General features: G+C 39.3%; 1 protein-coding gene across 3 annotated transcripts in view; it reads right to left on the bottom strand.

The window, feature by feature from the left end:
* COL12A1 (collagen type XII alpha 1 chain) overlaps positions 1 to 24,608 on the bottom strand; it is a 117,399-nt gene that overhangs the window by 59,246 nt on the left and 33,545 nt on the right. For 2 of the 3 annotated variants that reach the window (XM_043439011.1, XM_043439012.1), the window contains exons 14-26: positions 20,684 to 20,956; positions 14,649 to 14,915; positions 14,000 to 14,192; positions 12,613 to 12,734; positions 10,758 to 10,907; positions 10,557 to 10,676; positions 10,295 to 10,459; positions 9,565 to 9,711; positions 6,728 to 6,867; positions 6,065 to 6,194; positions 3,410 to 3,552; positions 2,971 to 3,100; positions 971 to 1,107 (exon numbers count right to left, since the gene is read on the bottom strand). In XM_043439011.1, coding sequence (XP_043294946.1) covers positions 971 to 1,107; positions 2,971 to 3,100; positions 3,410 to 3,552; positions 6,065 to 6,194; positions 6,728 to 6,867; positions 9,565 to 9,711; positions 10,295 to 10,459; positions 10,557 to 10,676; positions 10,758 to 10,907; positions 12,613 to 12,734; positions 14,000 to 14,192; positions 14,649 to 14,915; positions 20,684 to 20,956 — 2,117 coding nt within the window. The remainder of the gene's footprint in view (positions 1 to 970; positions 1,108 to 2,970; positions 3,101 to 3,409; positions 3,553 to 6,064; positions 6,195 to 6,727; positions 6,868 to 9,564; positions 9,712 to 10,294; positions 10,460 to 10,556; positions 10,677 to 10,757; positions 10,908 to 12,612; positions 12,735 to 13,999; positions 14,193 to 14,648; positions 14,916 to 20,683; positions 20,957 to 24,608) is intronic. The other variant, XM_043439013.1, reaches the window with a different exon arrangement.

Here is a 24,608-nt window from a genome sequence, read left to right on the forward strand (position 1 = left end):
GCAAAGTTTTCCAATTTGCCTAAGAGTCCAGGAACCTAAGACCATTTATAGTTTCCAAAGTGGAAACGGTGTATGTACTAGAGCCCTGTGTTTGGTAAATGATGACAGCCTAGGAATTCAAACAACCTGATCGCTTTCTCCCCATTTCCCTGAGAGTCACTGCCTCGTTTCCTTCAGAAAAATTCTCCTGCGCATTAGCTTATAAAACCCACAGGTCATTGCACTGCTTCCAAAAATTGAAACCCAGAATGAAACAAATATGTGCACAGGTCTAAATTAGCTTGCGTGCAGTTGAGAAGACCAGCACAGTCTGCAACTGGGTGCTCACAGAAACTATTTCTAGCTTGCAAAACTGCCTCTGAGGTGCTTACATTAGTGTCCCTTCAGGGGAACATAACATTTTAAACCCATTTGCTGGTGAAGCCCCTCAATTTGCTCCCACTCTGAAGCAGGCTGTCATGGAAATAGCTTTTCATCCCAGCATCAACTCAGAAACGTTCAAAGCCAAAGAGATGCTCTCCTGACACTATATTCATACTTTCTCTCTGTCCTGTTTAACTGTCCTACCTCCCCATTCCCAGACAAACTCCCCCTCTTCTTCCCTGAATCCCCTTGCTACCTTTCATTTTTAGGAACATCGTTATGACAATCTTTCAGTCATTCATAGAATGCAGAGCACCATATTAGGCATCAGGAGGAGAGCGAAATACCATCTAGATTCTGTAACCCTTTATCTACTAAGAGATGATGTTTTAGGATTAATATCACACAGCAAAATATTTCTAAACTAAATGCAAAACAGTCCAATATATTATCATTACTCAAATAGTGCTTTGTTAATATATGACAAGTTTTCAACATTATGTTCATAAAGTGACAAGTATTCAAAACATGCTATACCTGTTTAGATTCTTCCATTAAACCTACTAGGAAAACAAATATTGCTAAACCATTTCCAACCTCAACCTACCTCTTTGGCTTCCTCTTCTGGGGTTTTGTAGCGAACTATGTATTTACGCACTTTTCCAGGCGCAGGTTCCCATAGGACGTTCATGGTGCTGTGAGTCACGTCTCTGAGTTTCAGGTCTCGAGGACTGGGCAGAGGCACTGGAGACGCATGATAAATTAGGACCAGAATTTATTCTCAACCACAAAGCTCTACAGCTTCCACACAAGCTTTCAAGAAGTCGCTTGGAGAAAACTTAAAAGGTGTGCAGCAAAGTAACTAAACAAACTGGTTATGATGACAAAAGCACTTTGATTCTACGAGGTATGAATTCTTAAGAAGGCTTTTTAAAAATAGGATAAATTTAAATTTTTATAACAACTCTTTCTCGTTTATATTTAACTTTCTCCCATTCTATTTAAATAAACTCTTACTTGCTGCTCAGCTATAATAAATCATAATTCACCATAAATGTACAGCTTATGTTTCTTTATCAAATATTAAATCAGTTGAGATTGAAATCAAAGTGTCATGCTTCCTGAAGTATGTGATAGCAAAACAAATGGTTACAAGAGTGAAGAATGACGATGATTCAAAATTATGCATCCAATAAGTTTATAAGAAAAAACCCACAGAAGCCCAAATGGTTAGGAGCAAATCCAACAATAAATTTTCCCCAAGGCAAACAAAGCTTTACCTTAAAAAGGACAAGGAGGAGGATAACTATAGAAGAGTTTTTCTCTTGCCACATGAGATGTATCTCACTCTTTCTAGCTGCCTGTTTGACCAACTTTCTTTGTCTTTCAAGTCTGCACATGTCTCTTCCTGAATCTGTCTCTCCACCTCTATGCTCCTACACCTCCATCCCTTCAATGCTTTCCTCTCAGCCTCTCTCTGTACCCTCCCCTCCCTCGGTGCTGCAGTCCAGCCCTATATCCAAATCTATAGCCATGTCTGTCTTTAATCCCACTATGACTTGGGTCCCCTCACTCAGCATCTCCAAAATGTGTCTCCATGCCTGGCTGGATCCCCACTCTTTCCACCCGCCACCACCCCACTTCTACAAACCACAAGCTCCAGATAGGGTCTGACATGTAAAAGGTGATTATTTGATGTCCGTGACTGTATCCTGCCCCACCTTGCAGCATTTCTCTTCTCTGTCTCTTCATGCTTCTGTCTCAGCCCCATACCCCCTTGAAGGCTTCTTACAACTTCTTAATTTCCTTAGAAATGCAGGCTGAGACTCACAAAATGTAAGTCAAGACATGCTTAGAATCCCAGCATGCCCACCCCAACAAGCATGAAACAAAACTACCAGCTGGGTGAGACCCAGGGTCCTAAGTGCCATCACTGTCACTTTTCAAGAAAAAAGCACCTAAATGCTAGTGAAACAAACCAGAAACACACAGGAGGTTGAACAACACACACAAGAGAAGTGCAAACCATGAAGGAGTCGGGGTCCTCCACCCTGCCCTACGTTATTTATCAGCACATTCCCAATACCTAGGCAGAAGACTGCAACGTCACAGTTGACCAATATGTTTGGGGATTGAGTTAATTTACTTCACATAAACAGACTGATTCAGATGGTCCATAGTTTCCACTTCAACAAGAACTTGGAACATCTTGATCTTAAACCTAGTATTTTTCTCCAACATCCCCTTCTCACTAATGGTGTATACCATATTCATGGATCGACAACAACACGGACTGTAAGATGCACCATTATTTTATGTTCTGTTCCCTGACTGACACCTCACCAAGAGCAACTGTAAGACACCACTGATTGTATGATACCATCTGAAAATCTGATATGTTAAATATGGAAAAATAAATGCAAATCTTAACAATCGATTTAAGATGCTGCCCTAAGTCCAGAAACAACATTGGTCATAAGGAATAACCCTACAACTTACACACAAACAATCAAAATCATTTTTAGCATCATTGGGCAAAAGAAAAAGCCTAACGAATGAGTCATATTCACAGCAATGAGGGAATAAGGAAACCTAGCAACATCTTACAGGTGACTTCTCTTGCTGTGACGGGTTCGCTGGTGAGGTCATGCAGGACAGCCTGGACTGTAACTGCATACTCGGTGTTGGGGAAGAGGTCACTCAGCTGCACGTCATTCACTGTCGGCTCCACGCGCATCTGTAGATGGAGGCGCCGAGGCGGAAGAACACATTCAAATGAAACATTTCCGCTAATGAGGGACAGCCAATCACACCAAGCTGTGACCACTAGATTTGAACACAACTTTTATTTTTCATTTCTCCGAACGGCATTTCCTTTTTCATACTGATCTTTTTTTTTTTTAAGATGTGTCACAGGCCGCAAATCTAATCTGTTTTTTGTTTTGCGTGTAAAGCTATGAGCTAAAGAGTAAACTGCCCCTTAACGGGGACTCAACAACAGTGACGGCTCAAGAAGACCCAAGATAAAGAAATAAAGGGCTCCCACCTCTTTGGGCTTGGTGGGAACTGTGGCATTGATGGGTTCGTAGGTCACGGTGTAGCCAGTAGCGCCCCCGACTGGCTGCCACTGCACGTGCATGGTGGTTGAGCCAATGTCGTAAATGTTCAGGCTGACCACAGGCACTGGCACTGTTGAAATGAAAAAGCAGACATCATTCTAACTCTTGTCATTCTCCTCATTTGTTAACCGTGTCCTACTTTGTTACTGATACTTGTATATGGTAAATAGAAAACGGGTTGTTGTGAGAAATCAGTGCGAGTTAATATAATCCCTTTCTCTCCCCTCAAAAATCTCATTGTTTCTTGCCAACACCTACTAGGACTGCATGTGATAACTAATTCATAAAGAAAAGACATTTAAATGTAAAATGGCATTCTAGTATGTCTATACGAAAGCCAAAACAGAGACTAATTTCCTGAGGTTTCAGTCTCTTTTTCTGGAACATCTGTAAGTTGACCATTTTCGTTCTTCAATCATAGAATTTCATACATAAAAAGCCAACCTAGTATTTCATTTCATTTCATTTTTACTTTAGAAAAAATAAGTGAGAGTGATGTCTATTAATAAGTGGAACTCAGGGGATTCTTCAAAGAGAAGATTAGCCCATGAGGCACACTAACAGGCTTACAGTCTCCTCTTCACTTAATATCCACACAGCTTTCTATTTTTTTGTCCAAAGATGGACTTTAAAGTTTTAAAGAATTATCAGATTAATCCTGCCCATTATGAAATATATTATTTCCAGCCTAATGGTCTAATATGAAGGGAAATAGAAGAGATAAAGACCTAAGGGACTGAGCAGTCAGTGGAGTAGATTCTTGCCTTGGAGTTACACCCATTCCTTCCTCTTTCTTTTAAGAGGACTCCCTTCTTCCTGGAGGCCAGCCAAGAAGATGGGAGAAGGAAAGAGTATTTTCATATGGCCTCAGAAACCCCACCAGGAATAGGAGTGAGGAATATCTTTCCCCAAAGCTCTACTCAAAGCCAAAGCCATCAGAGCTTCTCTAGTAAAGGCCAGAGTCCAAAAGTCAATAAAAAAGGAGCTCTCACTGCCAGCGGGGAGATCTGGCCTCATGCAGAACTGAACTGGATCATTCCCACACAGCTGCTCCTCCAGATACTCTGAGTCCCACTCCCCACATGGTACCTTCCCTTAAGAGGTGGATAATTGTGAAAGGTACCCTTCCCTCTAAAGTAAACTCTGGCCATGACTACCCAGTGGGTCCCAAGATGGCAGGAGCAGCCATGAAAAGCAGAAAATCAAAGTATTTATTGAGTACCTGCATAAAGTACACATTCAGTAAATGTGTGTTGAAGAGCTATCAAATAAAGGAATGATTCGGAAGGCTTACAGAAATCCCGCACGGTACAAACGAACTTATTTACGAAACACACATAGACTCACAGACATAGAAAAAAACTAGTTACCAAGGGGGATAGTGGTAGAGGTGGGGAGAGATAAGTTAGGAGGCTGGGGTTAAAATATACACAGTACTATATCACTTCATGGGAAATAGCTGGGGAAACAGTGGAAGCGGTGTCAGACTTTATTTTGGTGGGGGGGGGGGGGCTCCAAAATCACTGCAGATGGTGATTGCAGCCATGAAATTAAAAGATACTTACTCCTTGGAAGGAAAGTTATGACCAACCTAGATAGCATATTAAAAAGAAGAGACATTACTTGGCCAACAGGGTCCATCTAGTCAAGGCTATGGTTTTTCCAGTGGTCATGTATGGATGACAAAGTTGGACTAGAAGGAAAGTTGAGTGCCGAAGAATTGATGCTTTTGAACTGTGGTGTTGGAGAAGACTCTTGAGAGTCCCTTGGACTGCAAGGAGATCCAACCAGTCCATCCTAAAGGAGATCAGTCCTGGGTGTTCATTGGAAAGACTGATGCTGAAGCTGAAACTCCAGTACTTTGGCCACCTCATGCAAAGAGTTGACTCACTGGAAAAGACCCTGATGCTGGGAGGGATTGGGGGCAGGAGGAGAAGGGGACAACAGAGGAAGAGATGGCTGGATGGCATCACTGACTTGATGGACATGAGTTTGAGTAAACTCTGGGAGCTGGTGATGGACAGGGAGGCCTGGCGTGCTGCGATTCATGGGGTCGCCAAGAGTCGGACATGACTGAGCAACTGAACTGAACTGATATATAAAAAAAAAAACCCTGATGCTGAAAAAGATGGACGGCGAGAGGAGAAGAGGGCAACAGAGGTTGAAATGGCTGGATGGCATCACTGACTCAATGGACATGAGTTTGAGCAAACTCCAGGAGATGGTGAAGGTCAGGGAGGCCTGGTGAGCTGGGTCCATGGGGTCACAAAGAGTCAGCCATGCCTTAGCGACTGAACAACAACTATATATGAAATAGACAATCAACAAGAACCTACTATATAGCACAGGGAACTACACTCAGTATCTTTTAATAATCTATAAAAATCTAAAAAAAATCTAAAAAAAAAGAATGCACACCTATAACTGAATCACTTTGCTGTACCTTTGAAACTAACACAACTCTGTAAATCACCAATATTTCAATAATTTTTTTTAAATGAAAATGAAAAAAATCCCACATGGCCTGTCACCTCTTTACCTTAATAAATTAAACAATGAGTTTTTTTTAAAATCTGACTTACATGTTTTTTCTGTGCCCTTCAGAGGCTCACTGTATTCATCTTCCACTACAGAATATACGTTGACAACATATTCAGTTTCAGGCTTCAGATCTTTCAGGACCGTGCTCCTTTCCAATCGGCTCACATAAAACTAGGGAGGAACATTTACAAATAATAACAACTTCTGTTAGAATCAGTTCCCTCTTTTCTACTGTTGATTGTGAAGTATTTAATTTCAATGAGCTTAGGAAATATTCTTTAATGAGACCATTGTTTTTGTTTTTGAAAACTATCAGATTACAGTGAGATCTTGGATAATCCATACAGTTTATTCTCCCAGCTCTTGTTTCTTTATTTGTAAGATGAGTGCATAAAATTAGAACGTCCTCAATGTTTCCTTCCTATTGGATGATTCTGGTATGAACTCATGAATAAATTAAATGCCCTCATAATCCCTAATTAAAATTTTAATTGATACTGTGCAATTTTTGGAAAGCATAAGAAATTAAAAGCTCTTCTCTCTAATTAAACCCAAATGGAAGTGCTTGCCCTGCAAGAAATGGAGACCACCACCATGGACCCAGTTCTGCCCCCTACATCCCCCCGGCCTTCCTCCCAGAGCCCTAAGGAGGAGGACCCAGTCTCAGGACAGGAAGGAGCGGGCTGTAAGGACTGTCTACTCACTTCTTGCCGTTTCCCTCCTGACACTGGGTAGTATTCCACCTTGTACCTGTCCACGCTGTCAGAAGGAGGGGTCCAGCTCACTCTCATAGAACGATGGGTCCGCTCAGAAAGAACTAGGTTGGAAGGTGCTTCCAAGTCACCTGCACGTGGAAATGAAGTACATAGACTTTTTCATTATCATAGCAAGATGGTGATATTTAAATTAGGTTGCAGTGGTGTTCCTCTCCATATTTCAAGCTTTTACACACATTCTTCCATATACTAAGAAGTTACAGTTGTTGTTCTTGTTCAGTTGCTAAATCATATCTGACTCTTTGTAACCCCATTGGCTGCAGCAGGCCCGACTCCTCTGTCCTCCACTGTCTCCTGGAGTTCGCTCAAATTCATGTCCATTGAGTTGGTGATGCTATCTAACCATCTCATCCTCGGCTGCCCCCTTCTCTTCCTTCCCTCAATCTTTTCCAACATCAGGGGTCTTTTCTAATGAGCCAGCTCTTTGCATCAGGTGGCCAAAGTATTGGAGCTTCAGCTTCTGCATCAGTCCTTCCAATGAATATTCAAGCTTGATCTCCTTTAGGATTGACTGGTTTGATCTCCTTGCTGTCCAAGGGACTCTCAAGAGTCTTCTCCAGTAAATCAGCCCAGTGCCTATAAGTCCTCTCTGAATGGGTGGCCTAAGATTCTTCACCCTCAGGAAATTCAAATCTGAGCTCTTGTCATTCTTTAAAAGCTGCTCCCCTCATCCTGACAGCATCACAGTTTATTGGTCACCTAGATTCAAAACCTCTGACTCATCTGAGATACTCTCTCTGCTCTCCCACCTTCCATATGTATCAGTAAATGACAACATGGGTCCTGACAACTCTACTGCTTCTATCACTATTGGTACCAGCCAAGTTCACTGCCCTCATTATCATGTTGATTATTTATATTCATGTCTTATCTTCTTAACTATAAGTTATGCTCTGTGAGGACAGAAGTGATTTCTTATTTATGTTTACTTTCCTTTCAGGATCTAATTCAGTGGTAAGAGAACCTACTTACTTTCTCACTCAGAGAGAAACAACCAAGTCTTCTAAAATTTAGGAATATCCTACTGCCTGTGTTTTATTTTTTTCTGTTCACAAGTGTAGGTGAAATGACTAATATAGAAAAATATTTGGAATCAATATAAATGAAAATAGAAATATTGGGCTCAATATGACCATTAGAGAGATGTCCCAAATAATAATTATGGGAGACTTAATGCAACGACTCCATGAGCATAGCAAATCATTCTCATAAGAACTCTTCCTACTTTCTTTGTAAGCCAAAGCTGGGAAAAAGCAATTCCATTCTTAGTATCCTAACCCTTATTGTACTTGGGTCATAATCAAGCCTACAAAATTATCAAGCAATTTTACTGTCTGGGAAACTAAATGAATGCAACTATTACATAGCTGATGTAAAAAAAATAAAGTAAAACAGATAAAAGATGTTTTCATCCCCACTCAAAGTTCTCTCCAACTAAATAAAACTACAACTCTCTCAGCTAATCCAGAGCCAGACGCCTACAAATTCTGGCTTCCTGGCTGGTCTATTTCTCCTGGGAAAAGGTCAGTCTATTGTTCAAAATCCAAAAAGAAAATCTGCAAAATTTTGAAGAGAGAAATTCAAGAAGGAACATTCAAATAAACGTATCCTTAGTATCCAAAGCACGTGAACCATTTCTACCACTTTGTTAAACTCATTCCAACTTTCCAAAACCAGAGTAAGTTAATGAAAGACAGTCTTTACCAGAATCTACATTTACTTGAAAGAAATTTTTCTCATACAATAAGAACCATCATTTATATCATTAATTTTCCAAATACCTTCAATTTAGTATTTACCATGATTTGACCTACAATTTACACAGATAGTAATCATTTTATACCACTTGTCACTACAAATTCACTTCTATAATTTTATTTCTAAATCTTAATTCTTTATCAATAGCTACCTTTTTTCAAGGACGTCTCAAAACATCTTTACCCATCTGACTTTGAGTGAGTAACTGAATCTCTCTAAATCTATTTCTTCAGTGGTAAAGAGAGATAATACCCTTTCTAAAAATCCACACTCTAACACTGTAATTTGTCTTTATGTTTAGAGGTTACAAGTACAAAGTACCAAATGTGATCATCTCTGGTTGGGGCATTTAATAGTAATTTAGTAGTGATATGGAGTGAAGATGCTTTACCAGAGAATAGATATACACCAGGCAAGAAAGCCCCTCTTTATTCCCTAATCTCACTTGTGTATGTGTCTGTGTGTGCAGCACACATGTGCAGTCGTTCAGTCATGTCCAAGTCTTTGCGACCACGTGGACCGTAGCCCGCCAGGCTCCTCTGTTCATGGGATTATCCCAGCAAGAATACTAGAGTGGGTTGCCACTTCCTTCTCCAGGGGATCTCCCCGACCCAGGGATCAAAACTGAATCTCCTGCATTGGCAGGAGGATTCTTTACCACTGAGCCACCTAGGAAGCACGTGTTTGGTGGAGGCACATATAAACTAAATGTATCCTCAAATAAACTAGAAGTCATTTACAGTTTGATGCCATCAGAGAAAATTCAAGAACTAAATCAATGATTCTCAACTGGGGGCAGTGTTCTCCCCAGCAGACATTCAGCACATTCTGAAGGTATTTTTAGTTGTCCTAACTCAGGGGATACTACTGGTATCCAGTGGGCAGAGTTCAGGGATGCTGCTAAATATCTCACAATGCACAAAGTAATCCAATCCCTCCATTCTACAAAGAATTATCTGGACCAAGATACCAACAGTTCTGAGGGTGAGAACCTGGGCTAATCTTACCTGGACCTTTGACACTGTTACACAAGTTGTTGGTGAGGTCATCCACAATCCTAGAGAGTGACTCAAAATCTGCCACGTTGTATGCGTGGATATCATCAGGATCTGTTGCAATCATCTTTAACTCAACTTCATCAGCATTTTTAATACCTTGGGGAAAATGGACATACACAAATTAAAAGCATGTCTCAGAAAAAAATTCATGGAACGAAGCAAATATTTCATAGGCTACCCTTATACATTCAGTGTTAGCTGGAATGTAAATAAGATTTTCCCCAATAATAAAATGATTACATAAATTAAATAGAAACAAAAAATAATACAAACTGAAGGTTATTTTGTTTGGCTTCTTCTCAGTGCTTCGAGCACCAATTCCCCACCAAAAAGAGTTTGTTTAGTGCTTTTTTTCTGGAAAGTATTATAAAATAGTGGATATCAAAAACAAACATGATGCTGTGGAAAACAAAATAGGAATTTTCCTGAATCTTATTAACACTACAATTGTCCTCTTGATTTATTACTCTCTTCCAAGAAGCCACGTAGTTTCCTCCCATTACAAGGAGAAAAGAAGAAAATAGATGAACTTCCTGGCACATTATTTTGATAAATTGTGTGATAGGGAAAGTGTGTCTTTGTATTTTTCATGCTTCAGAAAATATTTTTAACTGCAAAATCATCCTCGGCAAAAATATTTGTCACCCGTGGGGGCGTGGCTATTCTCATCCATACTTACCAACAGCGAACAGTTCCACGCCTTCATCCTTGAGTTTTTTGGAAGGTGCCTCAACATCATCCTGGGATTTTCCATCAGTGATAAGAACACCGATTTTTCGAGCTCGAGGTCTCATGCCAGCTTGGGTCTTGAAGCTCTGCTGGCGAATGAAATTCAAGGCCATCCCTAGTGGGATTGTTAAAAGAGAATCAGCCACATCATTATTCAGCCAGGAGCTCGGACAAAAGCGAGAGCGGGCAGCGCCCTGGACCATTTGGCTCACCGGTGAGGGTGTTGCCTCCCTTGTAAGGCAGGTTCGCCACGGCCTGCAGCAGGCTCTTCTTGTCTTTGTGAGCATTTAACTGCCACTCTGTCCTGGGGTCCCCACTGTACTGAGCGAGGGCTGAAAGGACACCATTGGCATTAGCCTATGTAAACGGACCCGTCGAAGACATCTAGATGCCGTCAGTGTTGTCAGACCTACCAATCTGTACTCTTTTGGGGCCAATCTCAAAGACTTCCACGATGCGGGAAATGAAGCTCCTGACGGTTCTGAAGTTGGCCCGGCCGATGCTCCAGGATCCGTCCACCAGCAGCACGATGTCTGCCTCGGCCCGGGTGAGGCACTCCATCCCTGACGCGGCAATCACGAGACAGCACAGGGTCAGGGCGCGTTCCTTGCCGGGTCACTGCCTGCCAGCTTCTGCCACCCCGGGGGCCAGGCTCACCTAACAGTCTCAGCTCTGTGGTTCAGCGAGGCGATTGGGAGTTCAAGACTTTGGAAACATGTCCATATGACTTAGAGCCTCAGATAAGAATCACAGGAACTATCCAGCCCTCTAATAATCATTTCAGTGGAAAATCTGTCCTTCATCTTTGACTATATTTACGGCCACAGTCATAGAACATGGAGACTTAAACTGTCATTATAAATTTGAATGGGGTCACAAACCCAAACACTGAAATATATGAGAGGGAATCTACAGCCTTCTGACTATAAGGAAATAATAGTCTTAATAAAACTTTGCATTTTTCTCAATTTTCAGTAGTCATTAGCAGACAAGTATGAGATGAACTTTAAAATGTGCAAGCCAGGAAAAGGTTCAGTGAGCCAAAAATATCTTTTGAATTAATGAAAACTCTCAGTAATACATATACTATTAAGGATTAGGCACAGAACTCTCGACCCTTCTGAAGTAAAGATATATTGCTTAAAAATCTGATGGCTATTATTTAATTTTAAATAACTTAATCGTCTACTACATATAACAATCAAGTAAGTACAGATGGTGAAATCTTCACATTAAAAAAAATCAAGAGAGAAGGGAGACAATCTAGAAAAAAAGATGAGAACAAGTATAGAAATTGAGAGCTACAGAGACCACAAGCACACACTGATAGAAAGCTAGGGAGCTTTGGAAAGAGAATTATCCCAAATCCTCAGTGCACAAGCTACAAAATAAAAATATAAGTCAGTTAATATCATCATAAGAGAAAAAACAGAACATCAATGCAAAACAGCAAGAGTTCAGACTTTATTCTATCCACATCCATATTTTCAAATGCTTTCTTTTCCAAGAGCTTATGTTACCAGCTATGAATTTTCCAACTACTTGCCATGTTAGCATCTGATCTTTATATTATTTAAAAAAAAAAAACTGAGAAAAACTCAGTGATGCTCCTTATACTACAAAGGCTTCACTGGTATATTGGATGGCCCATCAGAGTGAGGATTCCCCAACGCTGTCCAAGCACCTATGCCTTTACAAGTCTGCTCCCACTCGGCCAAGACCTACTCTTTATAAGCAAATGATGAAAATATTTAGAAGTAAACTCTATCCACCACCCTCACTGCTAAGAATGTTCAAATCTAGCTTCATGTATATCAAAGCTGTAGTCTTGGCAGGAGCAAAAGTCTAAGGGGTTTATGTTACCATTTTGCTTCCTAAGTCTTAGCTGCCCACCTATTAACACATCAATAACCAAACACCACTTGCTCAGCCCAAATAAATCCTTTCTACAACTACTTTAGTGAAACAAAATTGCATTTTAATCATTAAAAAGAGAGAAAATGTACATCATCTACCCACTGAAAAACTCAGTTTTAAATAATACAGTACTATGTAACTAATGTAATGCTGACAAGAAAGCCTTAAAAAAATGTTGGCAAAGTGTGCTTAGCTGGATGTCTAAAGAATTTTTTAAGTATATATTACTGAAATAAATTTTAGTGTAAAATTTAATGGTTGATTTTCACGGTATGATTAATCCAACAATTTACATTTGAAAAAGTTGCACGGCACTGACTTTTCTTAGGGGAATGCAATTCAGTTTCTTACCAGAGGATAAAATTGGCATTACAGTTGTGTCAGAAAGAGTTGTCATTTCTTGTCCAACAAGTGGTGAACTTTCTCCTCCATCAAACATTCCAAAAACATTTACTTTATAGGTGGTCCCTGCCCTGAAATGTTAAAATATACAGTCTGCATGTATAATAAGCTCAAGTGGTAGCATTTTTTGTTTTGTTTTGTTATAAATATTCAGCTTGATTTACAAACGTTCACTCAGAGGAAGTTATAATACATAACATTGCAAGAGAAGAAAAATAATTTCCATCACAGTCTAGTTGAAGCTCACACTGTGAGGTATCAAGGGTAACTAGCGCTCTAGAGAACACTGGGGGTTCAGGGCACCAGCTTTCCACCTTGCCTTTCCATCAGATGTAGAATTCCCACCTTCCCACTGAGCAAGTCAGGGAAGGATCAAGCTCTCACTTTCACTACTGTTAAGTAATGGGCTTTAAGAAAACAATTGAAAATGTTGCACTTGCAAGGAAACAAAAAGCCCTGGCACAGTGCCCGGCACATAGCGTGTGAAAATTGCTCAGTCATGTCCGACTCTTTGTGACCCCATGGAGGGCAGCCCACCAGGCTCCTCTGTGCATGGGGTTCTCCAGGCAAGATCACTGGAGTGGGTAGCCATTCCGTTCTGCAGGGGATCTTCCCCAGCCAGGGATCAAATCTGGGTCTTCTGCATTGCATATATATACTTTACCAGGGATGCCCCCTGGCACACAGTAGGCTCAATCAATTTTATCCTCCCTATTCTGATAAAAGTAAGTATTGTGCATTCAAACAGATTTCAGTGTTGTTGAATGAATAGTCAAAACAAGTCAACTTTCCACTAGGCAATGAATGCAGAGCACTCTGTTTATTTCACTATAAAGGATGTAGGCTGCTGTTCAAACTCAAACCTCCTTCTTTTCCACTGCGCAGCCTACAGCAAGACCTTCCAGCAGCCCCCACTTCCCCAAGCCTCTCAGCTGACCCCAAGCATGAAGGCCCACTCCCTCCGTCGCCCCTGGGCCTTTCCTGAAGCACAGAAACACCCACATTTCCACAGGGCTGGCTGGGGACAAGCTGCTCTTGGTGAAATTGAGCAACGTGGATGTCAATTTTTTAAAAGGGGGATGTTATAGAAAAAAATCACCATTCCTGATCTCTTAATAACAAACATCATTAAAATAGTACCCTTGTTCAGGGCTAAATTCGAATGTCTGAACCCTAACCTCAACTTCAGTCTCAACAAGAGTGAAGAAAGCGAACTTGGGCTGATTTTAAATACCTTGCCGGCAACAGAGACATAAGTGATCTTGTGTGGAAGGCCTACAAATTTACATCGATTATGCCATTTGTTAACAAAAATGAAATAAGAGTTCACTCCTACCTAAGTTCCTCTAGAACAACTGTGTTGTCATACGGTCCAACCACTAACTCCCCCAGCCTTCTGTCATCTCCCGTGGGGTGAAACGTGACCTTGTAACCCTTGACTTCACCAGGTGCGGGCTCCCAAGTCACCCGGAAGCTGGACATGGTTGGATCAGATGTTTTGAGGTTTCTGGGTGATTTAAATCGAGAAGCTGTAGAGATAATAGATAATTAAAATATTATCCAAAAGCCTAGGCTCTGCAGTTTTTTATTAACCCCTACAATAATAAGTTGAATTCTAAATATCTAAGTGACACACATATCAATCATTACAAGCAAAACACTTCAAAATAAATATTTACCTAAAGGGTTAAGTCAGAAAGCACAAACTATAATGCCCAATAAAAGTCAGAATCTTAGAACACGAGCCAAGTGAGAATGTAAATAGCACTCACAATTCAGATTAGAGTAACATTAATATGTAGAATCATTTTATAAGGAACTGGATTGATAAAAATCATATGCTAACTAGGCATCTTATCCAACTATTTATTATAATGTAATTTATTACAGAACTCATTTTAGATATTCACAAATGAAGCAGATATATTAAAATCCCCAATTAGAATATTACACACTTTCCCCCCCAAATTCTGATGATTCCATACCTGTTGTTCCTGATCCTTGCCTCAGCTTTCCTTCTCCTGTCTTGTAAACTGGGAGAACGGTGATGTCATACGTGGTCTGGGGCTGAAGTCGCTTTAGCACCGTTGAGGTGACTGTGGGTGACACTTTAGCAATCATCTGTCTCCCACCCCCGCGGGGGCGATACACAACACGGTAGTTGACAACCTTCCCAGGGGCCGGTTTCCAGGTAACTCTCATTGTGTTTTCCGTTTCTTCATCCACTTTCAAGGTTTTCGAGTCTTCAGACACTGTGAGATGAAAAGAAGACTATAGTGTATATCATGCTGAAAGAAAATGCTTATGTCCACCACCGCATTTATGTGAAAAGACACTAGGTGTGGTTTCTTAAATACATACACCCTTCCTTTTCTTAGCATTGTGATCTCGCTTAAATTCAGGATGGCGTGTGAACTTAATCTCAGTGAGGTTACACTGAGATGTTTTCTCTTTATCTGGCTAATAACTAAAAAATGGAAGTTCATATTGCAAGGATTTCCTATTTGCATTCCAGAGACTTTAGTAAAGAAAACATCCATTTCCGGAGATGAGTTTTTAGAATTTTTGTTATATTTCCATCTGTAAAGAATTCCTGTAGAAATTACAGTGTGCAGAATATGAAAAATCGTAAATACAGGGTCAGAAATACTCCTTGAGTCTTTTCAGAAAAAACTACAATGCATAAATGACTAGCCAGAGTGACTGTAGTTAACACCATCCTTTGTGATTGCCGTGAACACGTAACACGATCAACACAAAGGAACAGGAAACTCTGACACATAAAAATATCTCAGGGGCTCTGGAGATAAACCAGTAAACACTGGGTGGTTTTAGAAAAAACTGTATGTAAGAAGGGTTTGATTAATATACAACAAACTTTATTAAATTATATCTTATTAATAACTATATCAGAAACAGGTCACCCAACATCCACAAATAGCCAATACAGTCCTCTTCTTATATGTAATTAGAATTTCTAAGCAGGATCATTTCATTCAGTTCAGTAATCTTAGCATTCAAAAATCATAAGCATCTTCTAAAAAGAGAGACAAAGCTGAAGGAAACACTGAAGACAATCTTTTTTGGTTCTAAAAGAAATCTTCATGTTCAAAAAAGGTAAGGACCACTTGAAAGAACTAAAAAAAAAACCTGGGAAAGCTTTAAAAAATATATACACACACACAGAGACGTAGCAGCATTTTTCAGACACTGGACATCAGGCAGCATAGGACCATGATTCCCGAGAGAAACAAATGAGAAGGAGCTTGATCACTGCCCTGACTAATTGCTTGGAGAGAGTTTCCAGCACCAGTACGGGAAAGGGGAACCCAGATGGAGCCTGGTGGTCTCCCTTAATTGAGGAGGTAGTTCTGTCAGTTCGGGGAGTCCAAGGCACTTAGAACTTGCAGAGAACGTCCTGGAGATAGTGTGACGGAGAAAAAACTCCAAAAATCTGCAAAAGGTCCTACTTGAGTCTTCAGCCCAGTACTACCCAGTGCATGTGAATAAGGAAACTACTCAAAACCAGAGAAAGAACCACCTGGAAGGAGTAGGGAGAAAAAGTTCCTAGAGTTCATGTAGGGCCAGAAATGTTCCCCCTCTTCACAGTATAAAATCTCAAAATTCTCTGAACATCATATAGAGTACTAAGAAGGAGTTACTGCCCCAGGAGTGGAGTTAAAGAAGCCCTCAACTAAAGGTTTCTCTGGTCTAGCTTTAACACAATGTTAATGAAAGCTTCAAAAATATCAAACTGTTTCCAAGTGAGTTTACTACATCCCAGAACAAATCTTAAGGATATTTGTAAGAACATAAAAATATCTGACATCCAAAAAGGTAAAATTCATAAAGTCTGGCTTCTAATAAAAATGACCAGAAATGCAAATAAAGAAAAAAATTATAACCTGTATCATGGACTGAATAATTGTGCCTCCCCATATTCATATGTTAATGCCTTTGGGGATAGTATTTGGACCTTTAGGGAGGTAATTGGAGAAGGAAATGGCAATCCACTCAATTATTTCTTGCCTGGAAAATCCCCTGGACAGAGGAGCCTGGAGCGCTACAGTCCGTGCGTCCCAAAGAGTTGGACATGACTGAAGTGACTTAGCATGTAGGGAGGTAATTAGGATTAAATGAGATTTTACAGATAAAGCCCTAATCTGATGAAACTGGAATCCTTATAAGAGGATGAGGAGACACCAGACATTTCCTCTCTCCCTCTCTCCCCTCCCCACCCTCAACACGCACAGACTGAGGAAAGGCTACGTGAGGACATGGAAAGAACATGGCCAGCAGCAAACCCGGAGGAGAGCTCTCACCAGAAACCAAGTTCTGCAAGCAGAAACAGAACTGCAAATAATACATATGACAGAACTATTCAAAGGGGACATCAAAACAGCTATTATTAATATTATAATATGTACCATATTCCATATGTTAATGATGGTACAAGAAATATTAAGCATGTTAGGTAAACACATAGAATATATAAGAAAGACTCAAACCAAACCTCTAGAAGTGAAAAATACAATGCCTAACATGAGAAATGCACAGGGTGGTATTAAGATCAAATCAGAAACTGGAAAAAAAAAAAAAAACTACTGAACTTGATGACATGAGAATGAAATCTACCCAAATTGAAACATAATAAAAGAAAAAAGACTGAAAAGTTGAAAAGCACAGGAGTGAGCTATGTGACAACTTCAGTCTAACACATGTGGAACCAGAGTACCTGAAGAAAGTGAAGAGTAATAAATAAAACATTTTAAGAAATAATGGCCTAAATATTTTCAAACTTTATAAAACTATAAACCCACAGATCCAGCAATCTCAATAACCCTAAGCACAAGAAACATGAAAAAACTACACCCAGGCACATTATTAGCAAACTACTTAAAATCAGTATAAAAAGAAAATCTTGACAGCAGCCATATAAGCAAAAGATACATTATGTATAGAGGACAAAGGTAAGAATAACAAAATAGGTAAAGAAAATCAATATATGGTTAAGAATTATGTCTCTGAAAGGTGCTAATAATTCAACTAAGAGTATATTAGTTGCAACTTTTTTAATTTTAGGGTTAAAAAGAAAGTAAGAGAATTCTCAGCCAATTCCATTACTTCCTGGAATATTAAAATGTATTTAGTTAATCTCCCATTCTCCATTACTATTTTCTAGGTAAGTGAACTATTAAAAGAAAAATATACATATATATTTTCAACAAAAAAAAATGTAAAGACCTTACATAGGATTTTTGAAAGAATATGAGAAAGAATATTACACAGAACAATCTATCACAAGAGTTAAGTAAATCCATGTGTGTCTAACACTTTCCTAGAAAGAGTTCTGCTAAAATATGTTTACTGACCTCTTGTTTCCATGTCTTCAACTCTTGTTCACTAAAACAAGACATTTCTTCCTTACACAAAATTCTCAAGCCGATTTCATAACATTTAAAACTGAGAAAGACGGACATTTACATCTTATGAGTATTGGTCTAAAAAGAAGCCTATGTCCCCAAAAAGTGGGATCACACACTTGAAAATATTCCCAAATTTAAATATGTTAATAACTGTCAAATACTGTACTTCATACTGAAATGAATGCTTGAAATGCTTCAGGATCTCAATTGTTTTCCTGCTTTTTAATCAACTCTTTAAAATAAAGGAATTGAAGTTAAATAAAGTACAACATATCTCATCCTAGCTTTAACAGGAAACTCTGAATTTTAAGGAGGGAAAAAAATCCTTGTTGGCTTCCCATAAGTAAAAGGCAAGATTTGTCACTCCATTCATTGGTATGCCACATGCTATAAAATGCTGTAACACTCCCACTCTCTAAGTTCTTTTCAAGTTTTAGTGCTTTTCACAAGATGCTCTCCAAAACTCACTGTACCTTGGCTAAACTAGCTGCCATAATTGGAGGGCTGGTAGTTTCCCACCTGCTGGCTTTCTAGCCACAATTTGTCATTGTCATTGTATCGACAGTCTGCATTCCATGTATCTGAATGTCAGGCGAAAGCAGAAAATATTTCCAAAACGTCCCCCTTGGAAGTTTATAAGGTCCTCTAAGAGCATGGCCCAGTTAGACACACCATTTTGGACTTGTCCACCAGCCAAAGACACTACATGTGACTGGGATTTCTCAAAGTATCGTCGAAACTACCTTACCTTCCACAAAAAGAGCAAACTAAAACACGCCAACAACTAAAAATGGTAGCAGATGGGGGTGGGGAGAGAGGCTCAAGAGGGAGGCGATGTATATACACTTGTGGCTGATTCGTGTTGCTGTAAGGCAAAAACCAACACAACATTGTAAAGCAATTGTCCTCCAGATAAAAATTTTAAAAAATGGTAGCAGAACAAAGAAAGATTCTTGTCTTTCATCTAATATGCTTAGCAGTTTGAGCAGTTGACTTATACTCTCTAGAAAATGTGCCTTTCATTCCTACCTACTCTGCTCATGGTTCAAAAGAGGGCTTTCTATTTACTAAGCTTTAAATCAATTAGCCAAGAAATACTGAAAATATCTTAGATGCTCAGCTTTTAGAAAGCTTATTTAGAATTTCTACTAACATACTTGCTTTGAGCTAAAACATATCCCTTGTGGAGATTTTAAATCCCAAATAAATATCTGAGGATTCAATCTTTTCAGAAGGAGAAAGGATGGAGGAGAATTTTTGAAAAAGTTTCCCTCTAAATATGTATTTTTTGATAATTTCTCAGCCATGTGAATTGTATCTTTATGCCTACAAATAAATTTAGCTAGATGTGTCATATGTGGCCTAGCTTAGACATATCCAACTGAGTTTGCCAGTGATTTAAAAAAAAAAAAAAAGATGACTTCTACAGAGAACTCAGACCAAAAGATTTTAATTTAAGGACAACTTCAAATCAGGATACAGGACTTCACTGAAATTGACCTTGGCATTTTCCTCTCTCCTCCTTTGGCAGAAAAATCACCCAATATGTGGCCTAAATTTCACCCAATTCCTCCACCTCTTCTTAACAAAAGAAATGCAAGAATACCCCACTCTTTCCCCTTTTCCTAAAATCCTCCCAAACAAAAGGAATAAACTTTCCTATAAATTCTTAGAAATGCCCATTTTTAATAAATTGTTTTTTAGGAAAGGCAATTATGAAACACAGACCCATTTCTCACTAGCCACCTGATGATAAATGATGAGAGGTCACTCAAAATTTTTCACAGGAAGGAATATGAGATTAAGGTAAATTTTAGCCACCAGAAAACTGAGTAGACTTGAATTAGCCTCCCCAAACATAGTAAAAATAATTTAGGTTTAGTCCTGGTTGTATAACAAACATTGTCTCACTAGCCGCATTATACATCAGTCTTCTCCAAGTGGCTAGGCACTATGCTTGTTGCTTTGCCCACTGTTATTTTATTTAATGCTCAACACAGTCTGACGCTGCATTCTACATATTAGGAAACTGAAGCTCAAAGAAGTTTCAAGAACTTGCCCGAGGCCATGTAGTTATAAATGTGCCTGAATTCTCTTTGTTTCCATAGCTTCTTGTCTCTTTACTAGTTGAGTCTCTTATCTAGTTGATCTTTCCACCAGAAAAAAAGAAGCGAGAGAAAGACAGAGAAACACAGTTCATCCTTGAACAACAATGGTTTGAACTTTGAAGGTCCACTTACACATGGATTTTTTTTTTCACTCTCAAATGCTGCAGGACTACATAATCCAAGGTTGGTTTTATCCTGGGATGCAGAGGAACCTCAGATAAGAACAGTTGCCTATAAATTTTACTCAGATTAACCCCCACATTTTCAAGGGTAAACTATGTAGGTAGTTGGCAGGGATTCAATATTTCAAAATTTGATACAAGTTTAGATACACAACGAACTTGATTTTAAAGCACATTCATGAAAGGTCATAAGTTTTTAGTCCTCATCTGTCACATAAAGAAAAAAAATGCAAGAGGTTATCATGAGCTGACAGCTATTAGGTAGCACCAACACATTGCCAAGCCCCCTCAGAATGTTACCTACATTCAGTTATGGCTTCTGCGCTCAAGGGTTCCCCTTCTCCACTACTGTAAGTTGCAAATACGGAAACTCTGTATTTGGTCTCTGGCTGCAGGTTTTCTATCACAGTATGAATTACATCTGCAGGAAGACTCTTTTCTCCAGCCTCTATGTCATCATAAAGTGATTGCCAAGAGACCCTGTAACCGCGAACCATTCCTGGAGCCGACGTCCAATAAGCCCCAATCGATGTGTCCGTGATATCTTTAGTAGTCAAACCTCCAGGTGAACCACGCTCTAGAGAAGAAATGAAAGGGGGATCATTTTTTAATGTCTATTAGATATGTAAATATTCCCTCATCCTGGCAGACACCCTGACTTGTTGGACTCAATTTGTCTAACTTACCCATTTCTTCTTTCTGAGCTGTCTGTCCTATTCTGTCAGGGGAACAGAAGATGGGATTAAACTTAATAACTATGCCTGATTCCTGCCTATCACCCTTGCCCCCACATGTCCAGTCACATTGAAATGTCCTTCAGGACAAGAATGACATTCAAATACGAAGAAGTAAGTGCCTAAAGAAAATTTCAAAGAGAAAAAAAAAAGCATCTAAATCCCCCAATTTTACAACTCAGTTCTCTTTATCCATTGTTCACAAAGATCTTTATTTCTTCGCCATCTTTTCCTATCTTCTTTAAATAAGTTCAGTTTCAATGTACCACTTCCAGTTACTTCAACAATCTTATATCACTTGCAAATCTTAATTTCAAGTCTTTTTTTCACAATCTATTTTCAAAGGTCTGTTCATTCACAAAGCTAAAAAACCAGAAATGCAAAATTTTGATTATAGCTTAACCCTAAGGGAAATAAAAGCCAACAGTTCTTCTGGAAAACCTAAAAACGATTAGTCATCAAAATAAAACACACCACTTGCTCTAACTGATCGAAAATGCCTGCTACTAAATTTCGGCTCTCTCATTCAAAATAAAAATACAACTCAAGTGGAAAAAATATGGAAACCCTGACTTAATAGGAGGCACAGATGTCTACCAATAAAACCCTAACTTTCCATAATTTAAATGTAAGATAAACATGCAAGTCATTTTATACTGGCTACCTTTACTAGGGTTTATGCCACAGTATGACATAAATATAAAACTATCTGCCTCTACAGCATACATTTTACCAGTAATTGTTGTGTATTCAAGAAAATGATATATAGTGCTGCTACAAGAATGCTGAAGGCTGTTATTCTACTTGAATCAAAGAGTAAAAATGAGTATCTTAAAAATACTCATAATTATTTAAATTTCAAGTACATAAAGATAACAATAAATGACAAAGAAATCTTGGTGGACAAAACCCTATCATATATGTTAGATTACAGTGGAAAAAATAAATAAAATGGAAGCTGGGCATACTACCAGACCCCAAGACCAAATGGAAAATTCTAACTCTATTATAAATAAGTTTAACTGCTGACAGGACATCTCATCTCTGGAGGGAAATTAATTACATATTTCACTGCAACCAAGAATATTTATTTTCAAGAACATACTGACTTCTTTCCCTCAGTTCCTGAGGCTCATCTTCATTTGAAGGTCTTCTTTAATTGTATTTCTACTAAGGTCACACATCTTTATATCTTCTCTACTTATAGGAATTAAACAAACTGTTTCTTTGGTTGGGTTGGGCTGAGTTGGTTGGGTTTGACTTGGTTGTTATTTTTTTGCTTCATATTTTGTTTTTATGGTTGATATTTCAACTACTGGTCTCTAAGTTTTAAATACACAGCATGTTTCATTTGTTTAATATATACTACACCCTTTTTTCACCTCTTAAATTTCCCAGGATGCAGTTAGCAACAGCTTTTGTGAAATAATACTTGAAAGCACTTGAAAAGGATTCAGAATTTAAATAAGCTAAAAAGCTACATTAAGAACATTCCCCAAAAGTATAAAACAAAGTTAGCTACAACATGGGGGTAATCGTCCAAATTAACACTGGAGTGATTTACAAATAATAATTTCAATTTCTAGTTTTCCCAAAGATTGCGCTTCTCAGCCTATTTTTCTGCCCACGTTCTATAGTTCTGAATTTGTGACATTGTTTATTTCCATGGCAACAGACATCAATCTCACAAACACAGGCTAATGATTTCACTGTGAGAAAATAATAGGAAGGGAATTTGTGGTTGAAGCAAAAATGCATTCACAAAGATATTTCTGAGCTACAAACAAAAGGAGCTCTAGACATGTATTCCCATGGATTTTAATCAACTACATTAACACTCTCAAGACCTGGAAAGCTAGGACAAAATATTAATAAAATTGCAATGAAGACCTCTGCAAGACTGGTCAATGTCCTGGAAAGAATCTGTAAAGACACTTTTTAAGATCCAAATACAATATTAACTAAAAAATATTCCTGAGTTCCCATTAATGGCATGACAGCACTAATTCAAGTGAACACTAATTATATTCTCAATTACAGAAATAAAAGGTCCTCAAAAAAATGATAGTTTCTGCCTGGCACAGAAAGGCATTATTTGTACGTACTGGTGCTGCAACATTCCATGTTTGTGACAAAGAAACGTGAAATCCAAAGAAAAAATACACCTCAAACCAGAAGCCAAGACTGAAAATATAAACTGCTTCAGTGGGTTTCTTGTATGTCAGTCAGTCAGTTTGATAAGAATAATCCTAAATATAAGGAGGTCCAACCAGCCTATCCTAAAGGAAATCAGTCCTGAATATTCATTGGAAAGACTGATGCTGAAGCTGAAACTCCAATACTTTGGCCACCTGATGCGAAGAACTGACTCATTGGAAAAGACCCTGATGCTGGGAAAGATTGAAGGCGGGAGGAGAAGGGGATGACAGAGGATGAGATGGCTGGATGGCATCACTGACTCAATGGACATGAATTTGAGTAACTCTGGGAGTTGGTGATGAACAGGGAGGCCTGGTGTGCTGCAGTCCATGGGGTCGCAAAGAGTCGGACATGACTGAGTGACTGAACTGAACTGAACTGAAATATTAAGTGTACACTGTTGTCAAACACATTGAAATACCTTTTTTCTCCAAAAAGTAGGAAGGCTGGGTTTTCAAACTGTTGCATTACATCCAAGAATCATGAGACTATGATATTCTGGTGATAAGCATATTTTATCAGACCTATAACACTTGAAGTTTTTAAAAATGGAATCTTGACTTGGCCAAATGTTAAGTTACCAAAAAAGCAGCTGAAATGGACCCTGTGATATACCTGGCAGTCTGCCAAGGGGCCACGCTGGCCTGGGGACTAGGTGTGCAACGGGATGAGCATGCCGCTACCTCTGGAGCCCTGGGACCCTCAAGAGTAAAACCTGGACTGGACCTGGTCAGATGCAAGAATCACCTGGAGGGCTAAGACCCGGCCATCCCAGACCAATTAAACTGGAGCGTCTGAAGACATGCCTGAGCCCTGACGCTTTCTAAAAATCGTTTCAGACTCCTCTGTGATCCTAATTCCTACAGGATTCTGGCCTCTTTTCTCACTTAGGGGACATTTATTTGGAAGCTGTGTTTGATCAGTGTGGGAGGGAACCCTCACCCTTGCTTTCATTCAGAAATGAGAGACAAGTGTAGTGAAATAAAACAGCATGGGGTGAAAGCAAAATTGGTCAAAACTGGCAGAAATGGGGACGCTGTGTAGCACGGTGTGATGGTTTCTCTACATCACATGGGTCTATTGCCACACACGTCACCCTTTCAGTAGTAGTGGCGTGAGCCCAAGGCCGACCCTCAGAGAATCCTCTCCATCCATCCTGTGTCAAAAGGAAATGGCTTTTCAGTGCTTCTTCGTCAAGCATTGATCACATTTTCCGGTGAATGAGATTCCACTCAAGTGTTACCCAGCGAGCCATTTGCTTCAGTTTATATTGAATTGTAGGTTTTCTCAAACTAC

This window comes from Cervus canadensis, chromosome 20 (genome assembly GCF_019320065.1).
Source record: "Cervus canadensis isolate Bull #8, Minnesota chromosome 20, ASM1932006v1, whole genome shotgun sequence".
In the NCBI taxonomy this organism is placed as follows: Eukaryota; Metazoa; Chordata; class Mammalia; order Artiodactyla; family Cervidae; genus Cervus; species Cervus canadensis.